This window comes from Rhododendron vialii, chromosome 2a, assembly GCF_030253575.1.
Source record: "Rhododendron vialii isolate Sample 1 chromosome 2a, ASM3025357v1".
In the NCBI taxonomy this organism is placed as follows: domain Eukaryota; kingdom Viridiplantae; phylum Streptophyta; class Magnoliopsida; order Ericales; family Ericaceae; genus Rhododendron; species Rhododendron vialii.
Window position 1 is genome coordinate 21135097 of NC_080558.1, and position 10596 is coordinate 21145692.

At 39.2% G+C, this 10596-nt stretch overlaps 1 protein-coding gene across 1 annotated transcript; it reads left to right on the forward strand.

Moving 5' to 3' along the window:
- Positions 1–8357: 8357 nt before the first annotated feature.
- Positions 8358–9912, forward strand: LOC131315907 (late embryogenesis abundant protein At3g53040). The gene is made up of 2 exons (XM_058345137.1): positions 8358–8604; positions 9181–9912. Exons 1-2 carry the CDS (start codon positions 8473–8475, stop codon positions 9775–9777), a joined length of 729 nt encoding a protein of 242 aa, XP_058201120.1. The 5' UTR covers positions 8358–8472; the 3' UTR covers positions 9778–9912.
- Positions 9913–10596: the final 684 nt, after the last annotated feature.

Below are 10596 nucleotides of genomic sequence, written 5' to 3' on the forward strand. Positions count from 1 at the left end.
GGGGGGGGGGGATTTATGAAGTAAATTAATGATTAGCATTTATAGAGAGATAAGATTCACAAACATTTCTCCCTTATTATCTCTATTATAAAACAGAAGAGTGTGAGGACAAGTTGTTGGAACGGTTTAGATTTATTTGATCCAAAGGCTGTAATGCATTCTCCCACTTCCCGGTTAAGTGCCCATGGTTTTCACTTAAATCACACAACTGTCATCCCCTTCCAATCGGGATGCGTAGTGCCGTAGGCACGGGTTAGCACTAGTGTAGATATACTATAGAAATGTAGTTGAAGCTAAAAGCCTCTCAACCCTCAATCTTAAATTCCTAGAAATTTTGAGGGTTTTTTTTAAAAAATGAAAGAGAGAGAAAAACATGGGAGTGGGAGAGGGAGAGCCTCTCAATCCTAAATTCCTAGAATTTTGAGTTTTTTTAAACAAAAATGAAAGAGAAAATATATGGGAGTGGGAGTGGGAGTGGGAGAGAGAGACCTAGGAAAAATTATTCTATGCCCAGCAAGGGTCTCATCACGTGGTATTTCAAATTCATTTTTCAAATTTATTGAACATGAGACGGAAAAATATCAAACTATATTTTTTTATCACTAACATTGTACCTGTTCAATACACGGGGTCGGAAAAAATCAATGTTATTTTTTATCCCATGCATCGAACGAGTACAATGTTTTTTTTTTGTTACAAATTAATTTGATTTAATTTTTTTGAAGTAATTTAATTTAATTTAATATTTGTTCAATGCACGGAACAAAAAAAATTCACATTGATATTTTTTTCTTAAACTATATTTTCTGGGGTGCCTACTAAGAGAACAACATGCGTGTTGAGCCAATCTAGGCTGTCCATACTCTTCAATGGATGGCTCAGATTGCATTCGATCAAACAGATCTCGACTGTCCATTGTTGTTCGGCTGAGATGCAATCTGAATCGTCCATTACCGAGCATGGACAGCCCGGATTAGCCCAACACGCACCCCAAGTTACTTTTCTACCAACTAGCGTCGTTCCCGTTCGATGCACAGGACAAAATATTTGTGTGGCTCCGTGACTTTTCTATCAACACGCATGTTGTGTGGTTCGCACAAAAATTGTTGTTTGTCCCGTGCATCGAATGGCATCGAATGGGAACGACGCTATACTATATACATATACTAGTGCATGCCCGTACCCGAAGGCACGACTCAAACAATCAACACTGGCAAACTAATAGTGGGCTCGCGTGCAATATCTCAATCCCTATCCAACAATTCTAACTATGAAAAAATCATATTCATTGATCTGGTTGATTACTAATTACTTGATTCTGCAAATAAAGGAAAAATAATTTATTAATCCTAACTTGCGCATGGAGCAAATTAAACGCACGTAAAGCCTCATAAAATTCAGAGTTATACTGATTCTTTAATTGGATATATGCAGTAAAAGGCATACGAGATTGGAAAATGATACCTAAAAAAACATGTAGCATCATTTTGAATTGAACCTTTCCAGCCAATGTGGGTTCAAAATGACCAAAATTGATCAAAAAACTACCCACGCATAACTTTTACACATGATCGATTCAATTATAAGATGCATAAGATTATGACTAAAAAGTAATTGTGTTTCAACAAACGTATCCATGGATTTATCCAATAGGCAATAGCAAGTCTGAAAATACAAACCAAACCCTTCTTTCAAAGCCAATGAAAAATGAAAGATATTCAATCCCCATACATATCTGTGTGGAAATTATTTTGGGTAGACGATCTACGTCCAAAACTAAGTCTTGGCGAGCCCAACAAAACCCATGTCTTACGATTAGAGATAAAATCGGTTCGGAACCGGTCTGTTTTTTTCCCACTTTTCGCACCGAACTGTTCAAGTCTGTTTTTGAAACTCTTGCACCTGCACCGACCGTTCTGTGGAAGTACCCATTCAGTTCGGTGTGTGCTTGGAACAGTTTGGTTCGGTCATCTCAATCATTTTTTAAAAAATTCAGTCGAATTCATAATAGACTAAGAAAAAAACTTCATTTTTCAAAGCAGAATTGGGGAGTGGGGTTGGGGAAAGGATGCTCAAAATAGTCATGAATAACAGTAGCTCAAACAATAACTACCCCGAAATCAAACAAAATAAATAGAAAGAACCAACCCGTAATTAAATTTTTTGGTGGAAACTGAACTTCCCATAATGCAAAAAACCAACCCATAAGCAACTGTGACAAATAACAAAGAAAACAACTGTGACAAATAACAAAGAAAAGAGGAAAAAGTTAATGACCAAATGAATGTGAATTTAATCAATTGCATACGTAAGTTCAAAAAAAGTGAGATATACATAACATAATCAATAACTTTTTATGTCATTTGGCTAACTCAACTGTTTAAAGTTGAATTGGAAACAACAATAATAAATTTAAAGTCCCTACAACTAAATAACTTGTGTTAAACGTCTCCAGTTGACAACTCCTTGATTTACCTCCAGTTGACAACTTCTTGATTTATCCACACGTGGAGAGGGGTGAATAGGATGGAGAGAGAGAGAGAGAGAGAGAGAGAGAGAGAGAGAGAGAGAGAGAACAGTTTACCAGATGAAAGAGGAAGCGAGGTGTGAAGCGGAAGCGGAAGTAGAAGCGGAAGCGAGGTGTGAAGTGGAGAGAGAGAGAGAGAGAGATTGGCTGATTATAACGTGCATTCACTAATTATATAGATTACCATAAGTAGTCACGAATTTCCGGAAAATCAATTCATAAGTAATCCCATAATTTATGGGATCGGTTATAAACTGAAAATCAATTCAAAGGTACATATATGTAATTGATTTAGCCTTTTTAAAATCCATTGGTAATTGATTTAGCCTTTTTAGAAGGAATACGTACATATCACTTGGATATGTACAGTCTCAAGAGTTACCCAAAAAAATCAATGCGTACATGTCACTTTAAATTCCAATGCCTAATTTAGAGTTACCCAAAAAATCAATACGTACATATCACTTTCATTCCGTCAGAATTGTATTTCTAATCCAACGGTAGAAAATATGTACCAATCCAACAGTGGAAAATATAAACCACCCTTCCATATTATATAAAATATAGATAGATAACAGTGTACATATATCCTCATTGCATTCGAAGGCGGCCGGCCTATGAACTTGTCATGTTTAGCCTAACAAAAGCGTCCAAATTCAAATGACCATAAAAAGTTAGGACCAAATATCATCCAGTCCATTTCTTATCCACTTATGAAAATCAATTCATAGGTACATATATGTAATTGATTTAGCCTTTTTAAAATCCATTGGCAATTGGAAAGGAATCCATAGGTAATTGATTTAGCCTTTTTAGAAGGAATACGTACATATCACTTGGATATGTACAGTCTCAAGAGTTACCCAAAAAATCAATACGTACATATCACTTTCATTCCGTCAGAATTGTATTTCCAATCCAACGGTAGAAAATATGTACCAATCCAACGGTGGAAAATATAAACCACCCTCCCATATTATATAGAATACTAGTGCTTGCCCATGCCTACGGCACTACGCACCTCGGTTGAAATTGAAATAATCACTCTTATCCCTAAAGTGAGATGCCCTACAAAGCCTAACCAGTTCCGCCCTATTAGCCTCTGTAATGTATCCTACATTATCATTACAAAAATCTTAGCCAACGACTTAAGCCCATCCTTCCTCACATAGTCTCAGAAAATCAGAGTGCTTTTATTGAGGGCCGTCAGATATCAGATAGTATCCTTATCGCTCATGAACTAATGCATTCTTTGAAAAATAGGCGGCATGGTAAAAAAGGATGGGTGGCTTTGAAGCTTGATATGGCAAAGGCATTTGATCGTATTGAATGGTCATACTTAGAGGCAATTCTTCGTAAATTTGGGTTTGCTGATTAGTGGATTCGGTGGGTCATGGCCTGTGTTACCACAGTTTCTTTTGCTACAGTGATCAATGGTGAGAAAGGAGATCTTTTCTCCCCTTCTAGAGGAATTAGACAGGGCTGTCCGTTATCTCCTTTCCTGTTTATATTATGTGCGGAAGGCTTCCATTATTTACTTCAAACAGTGGTATCGAATGGTGCTCTCCATGGTGTTAAAATCGGGCAACATTGTCCAGCAATCTCTCATTTGTTTTTCGCCGATGATTCAATACTTTTTTGGAAGGCTACTACTTCAGGCTGTCATGCTATTGATGAGGTTCTGCGTAAACATGAGGCGGCCTTTGGGCAAATGGTGAATAGGGATAAATCATCTTTATTTTTCAGTCCGAACACTCCCAACAATGTAAAGGAAGGTATTTCTGACTTTCTTAATATTAATTGTGAAATTCAAGGAGGTAAATACTTGGGCTTACCTTCCATTATTGGTAAGTCCAAAACTGAGGTGTTTAGGTACGTAAAAGACCGAGTTTTTAATAGGCTTCAAAGTTGGAAGGATACTATTCTCAATATGGCAGGAAAAGAAGTGTTGATCAAGTCGGTACTGTTAGCTATGCCTAATTATGTGATGCAGTGTTTTCTTTTGCCTAAGCGGGTGTGCAAGGATATTTGTAGTGCAATTCGAAAATTCTGGTGGGGTTCAAAAGAACGGGAGAACAAGATTAACTGGGTTAGTTGGAGCAAGCTCTGTGACAATAAATCCGATGGTGGGCTTGGCTTTCGTGATCTTTATGCATTCAATTTGGCCTTTCTTGCGAAACAAGGTTGGCGTCTCTTACAAGGCCCACCTTCTTTATTTCTACAACTTTTTAAGGGCAAGTATTTTTTTTAATAAGTCTTTTTGGGAAGCTTGTTGCCCGAACTCTGCTTCTTGGGCATGGTGCAGCATTTTGGCAGGCAGAGCCATTCTCAAAAAGGGCTGGAGATGGAATGTGGGGGATGGTTCTTCCATTGATATTTGGAGCGATCATTGGCTTCCGAGGTCTCTCTCTTTTCAAGTGCTTAGTCCTCCCTCAGCAACCGCTTCCCCCCTTAGTCACATTCACCGTGTCTCGGATCTTATCGATAGCACTTCCCATAGCTGGAATGTTTCATTGCTTAAAGAGCTTTTTTTGGAATCTGATGTGGAGTCAATCCTCTCGATTCCAATCAGTTCACAAGGCTGTGGAGATAGGGGTTTATGGCACTCTACCAGCAATGGGTCCTTTTCAGTTAAATTGGCTTATCGTTTGGCAAAACAAAGCAACCTTCCACGGCAGTCTCGAGAACGCGGCGAGTCGAGTTCGGGTATTCCTTCTGACTATTTCTGGAAATCTTTGTGGTCTTTACCAATCCCTAATAAAGTCAAGATGTTTTTGTGGAGATGTTCCCATAATGCTATTGCTGTATGTGCTAATTTGAATCGTAAAGGTATTGATGTTTCTCCCTACTGCCCAAGGTGTAAGACCAATTATGAAACACTAAAGCACTTGCTTTTCCAGTGCAAGCTATCGCGAGTGGTGTGGCTTGATTCCCCATTTAGCTCTATGGTTTCTTCTATGTGGAATCCCTTTCAGTTTATCGATTGGTGGTATTCGTTCCCCCATAATTCTTATGCGTCTGATACAATGGTGAATATGAGTGCGTTTTTTGTTTCTATTTGCTGGTTCATTTGGAAGGCAAGAAATCAAGTGTATTTTGATGGCCTTGGCTGGGATGGTACTATGATTCTGGAAAAGGCTTCTGCTCTTTGTTCCGAATTTAAGGTTGTCATGGTTGATCATCATTCTCTCCAAAGCCCTGCTGTTTCTGGGAGCGTTCCTATGTGGCGTCCACCACTTGTTGATGTGATAAAACTAAATGTTGATGGGGCCGTTCAAAGGGCAAATGGCTCAGTTGGGGTCGGCATTGTGGCTCGAGATCATTGGGGTCGGCATTGTGGCCCTGCTTGAAGCATGAAAATACCGAGCACCACCTAGAAATTAGTGCATCAACCAAAATCAGTATTGATCCAAGCTACCTGGGTATTGTCCATAAGCCATAGCAACCAAGCATTTTGGTACTGAATCATGTAAACACCATCAGGTGTCCTAGAGATAAGAAAAGTTCATAAGAGTCTGAGGTACACCGAAATGAGAAGCTACAATAAATATGACAATTCAAGTGTCAGCCTCGAAAAGAAATCACCTCAAGAAGGGAATCATTGAGCTACAGTCTCCAAACAAAAGACCAAAAAATTATAAGAAAAAAAACTCACCGAACCACCACATAAGCAACCTACCGAAATAAATAGAATTTGTCAATCTTTCTTATCAACTCAAGCGAAGAATGTAAGAGCGCTAAAACCATCAAGGAAGAAGGATTATTGGTAATCATTAAAGCAAAATTGGTCCCCATGCTACAATGTACAGTTCCACAGCATCAACCAAAAGTTATAATGTATAAGAAAGGTGTGAAGATTATTACTCGAAACAGTTGACCCGTCAACTTGTATATGCAAAAATAGGCTTCTTGACCACAATTTCAGGGAACAAAAGGAAAAAGACTATTGGATCAAGTGAATCCGAGCCTTTGGGTCCCTACACTTCTCGCGATTTCTTTCCAAAACTATTTTCTGTTTTTCCTCGGGGCCTATTCTGCTTGATTGGCTTAAGAATACTTCTCTTGCACCAGAATTGCCAGTAAGTACTGATCAAAAAAATAATGCTGGTAGGTCTTTTTTCCTTTGAGTTCTGCTTTTCGTCTACAATTTGCTGCTTATTTCATTTTGTTTTTTTTCAAAAGGGATGGGAAAAAATGCCTGAATGGGGAAAAAGAGCCTATAAGCTGGGGAGTTTTGAATGATGTTTGGAATTTGAAGAGCCCATAAATTTTTTTTTGCTTTTGTTTCCTTGGCTTTTTTTAAGATGTCTGAATGGAGTTCACTCTATTTCTACCATGCATTTTAACAAACACCTTGAAAGCAAATGTATGCCATGGGTGATTAATAAGAAACCGAAAATCCAGCAATAATTGCAAACTTCAAAACAGAAGAGGGTACTAAACGAATAAAACATTGAACTTACAAAGGAGGGAGAGAGGACGATGGTGATGGAGGTGTGCCTAGAGAGAGAGAGAGAGAGAGAGAGAGAGAGAGGAATTCTGGCGTGGGGGTTTCAAAAGACGAAGTACGGTGAATACATTTTGAAATGTGGTGGCGAGGCATGTATGTCAGTTGTGTAATTAGCTTTAAAATGTGGGCTCTTTAATGAAAATGGGCTCTTTAATGAGACGAGGAGAATGCCTCTCAGCCCTTGGATCAAATCAATCCTAGTCATTCCAACAACTTGTCCCCACACCCTTCTGTTTTATAATAGAGATAGATAGATAACAGTGTACGTATATCCTCATTGCATTCGAAGGCGGCCGGCCTATGAACTTGTCATGTTTAGCCTAACAAAAGCGTCCAAATTCAAATGACCATAAAAAGTTAAGACCAAATATCATCCAGTCCATTTCTTATCCACTTATGGAAATCTTGCAAGAACAAGTGTTCACATGTAAACCACCCAGAAAGCCGAGAAACATGTAAATTAGCATGCATGTCATGTAAATTACCGTTGGGTCCGTTTGATGTATGAGACAGGAAAAAATAGTTCCCACTAATTTTTATATTGTTCATATGTATCGAACAGACACAAACAAGAAGGAATTCAAGCGGGGGCACGTGCCCTCGCTCAAAACTAAAAAAATTAAATATTTAGCATAATTATGTAATTTAATACTATATTTAAGCATACACACATATATATATCTCAAAACTAGAAAGGTAGAATTAGTTCTGTACGTGTTTCAACTTTTGTTGACTGGTTCACTTATTATTATTGGTTTGTAAACTGTTCGTATATTTAAAGATTTTAGCTCTTAATTCTCTTTATTTTTATCCGAAATTGAGAAATATATTAAAAAAAAGTTATCAATAAAACCATCTCGATCATTCTAGAGACTTGTCAATGTGAAACATATTCTAAAAGTTTTGTCTAAGATTGTTTTTGGATCTTTTTATATATAAAAAAAATTATATTATAAATTTTATAGTCAATAAAAAATGTCTTAATCTAGCATGATTTTACTAAGGTTGATTAGAAAAAGAATTCTACGATTATGATTAATAAGGTGACTACTGGGCTAGATTTTTGAATAGGTCCATAAGTTAGGCCTACGAACTTGCCACAACTTAGCCCGACAAAGAAGTCCGAATTCTGAGTCCCACGTACGAGTAGAATTTGTCGGCCAAAATGTTATCCAATCCCACTTTCTTATCCACTTTGAAAATCTTTGAAATAACAAGTGTTGAGGAGAAAAACCACCCAGCAAGCCAAGTAACTCACGTACCTACACGTGCCCACCCCAATTACGCAAGGTGTCACTCAGCCACCTTCTTCCTCATTCACCCCTTTATAACACCATCGTATCAGTTCCAAACAAGAATCAGAAAAAGAAAGAAAGAAACACGTACGCGTACACACAGAGCGGATCGATCAGAGAGAGCAGTAGTACTAACAACAATGGCTTCATTGTCTGTACCGAAAACCCTTCTTTTCAACTTCTCGAGGGCTTTCCCTCAATCCCAACCTTCTCTCCCCTTCCATTCCAAAGTCTCTCGGGTTTGGTTCGCTTCTGCCTCCAAGTACTCTGAGGTATATATATACATCCCTATACACACGTTATTATTATGTACAAGTTAGAAATTTTTTTACTGAATTTATTTGGTCAGTTTTGGGTTTGTTTCATAATTGTTGGATCAGAAACCGCTAGCTGCAATGCGCGCTTTTGCACAAACACTCACACGGACATCGCAGTATGTGGGTTATTCATATATGTGAGTCAGTTTAGGTGTTTATGCAAAATCGTAAGTGTTCCTACTTCCTAGCGTAATTGTTAGATAACATGAAAAATTACCCAGAACGTAAACGTACGTAATACGTTCTGGGTATATAGATTTGCATGTGTTAGTGTAATATCCATATAGAATCGCTCATTTGTTTACAATTTTCGGTATTTTCTGGATGTTTGTATAGAATTTTTAAATGTGAGATATGTAAGGTATGCTCATTATTATTAATAAGTGGCGGAGCTCCAAAATTGGGAGATACCAAGTTGCTCTCTCTCTTTATATTAGAATATAAATAAATATGTAAATATAAATATAATTTAAATCAGAACAAGTTCGTGGTGTGTCAACCTTAATAAAAGTGGTGGCATTGTGATGGCAGGGGATATATGCAGGGGAAGGAGGAAGAGAAGGGAGTCGCAACAAAACTCCATGGACGAGTAGCAGTGATGTTCAAGAAAGAGCAAACGAATTCAAAGATAAAGCGAAAGGCAGCATGAAAGAAACGGCGGACCGAACAAGAGAGGGATCCCAAGAACTGAAAGAGAAAGCGAAGGAGAAGGCGGACGAAATGAAGGAGAGCGCGAAAGAGACGAAGGGGCAGGCGTCGGAGAAGGCGAAGGAAGGGACGGGGAAAGTGGCGGAGACGGCGGAGTACGCGAAAGAGAAGGCCGAAGAGTACGCTTACAATGCGAAGGAGAAGACCCAGGGAGCGGCAGAGACCGCGGCAGAGAAGGCCAAGGAAGGGGCTAACAAGACCAAGGAGACGGTGGGGACGGCGGCAGAGAAGGCGAAGGAAGGGACGAGCAAGGCGACCGAGGCGGTGAAGCAGACGGTGGAGGGGGTGTTGGAGGGGGCGAAGGAGACGGGGCAAAAGATTAAGGAGACGGTGGTCGGGAAGAGCGAGGAGGTGAGTGAAGAGGTGGAGGAGTTGAGGAGGAGGGCAGGGGGGCATGATGATGGTAAGGAGAAATATTGAGTGGGGGTGTTTTTGGTATTTTGGTTGGCAGTGGGAAAAATAAATGTAGCTATGCATGGGCCATATATAGTTTGTATTAATTTTAATGTGGTTTTAAGTAGTTTGTGAAAATGAGACTACTCCTGGCATTGTCTATCTTTGCTTTTAATTTACGTATTTTTGCCTTTAAATATTGTAGGGGGATGAAAACAATTGATGCTTCCTATCAACTGGATTGCAACGGCTTATTCGTGCCTCTTCACCGGAACCCTAGCTCGACGTCTGAACCCTAATCTGCAAAATAGACAGGGGGTGAGTGCACCTTTGCCTCTCGTGGCAAAGGCCCTCCGATGCCTTTGTTAGTATCACGTACTAGAAAACTCAGCCCTAATTATCAGTAGGAAAGCAATAATAATGCAATATTGCGTACCTTTCTCCTCTAGGTTTTCCTCATATTTATAGATTTATGGATGCTTGCTGTCCAAGCATCCTTATTGCCATAGGATTCCTAACTCGTATAGGAAACCCAGGATATCAAGGAATCTCGTTTCCTTTATCGGCTTATGGAAAAGAGCCCTTTTAGGATTCTTTTCCTTTAAGAGCCGAACATTCCATACTTGTTGGGTATCTTTCTCAGATCCTATATTCTTGGGATCTTTATCCCTATATGGGACATGACTATTCTGGAATCTTCCAGAGTATTCCCTTTGCTCCTACTCTCGATTGGAGCTCCATCTTTGTTCGGGCGTCTCATGGCCGAACAGACGGCTTGGACCAGTTACTTCACATGTAACTGGTCCTTGAGCCCGTACAACCTTTCTGGACCATTGACTTCTCATG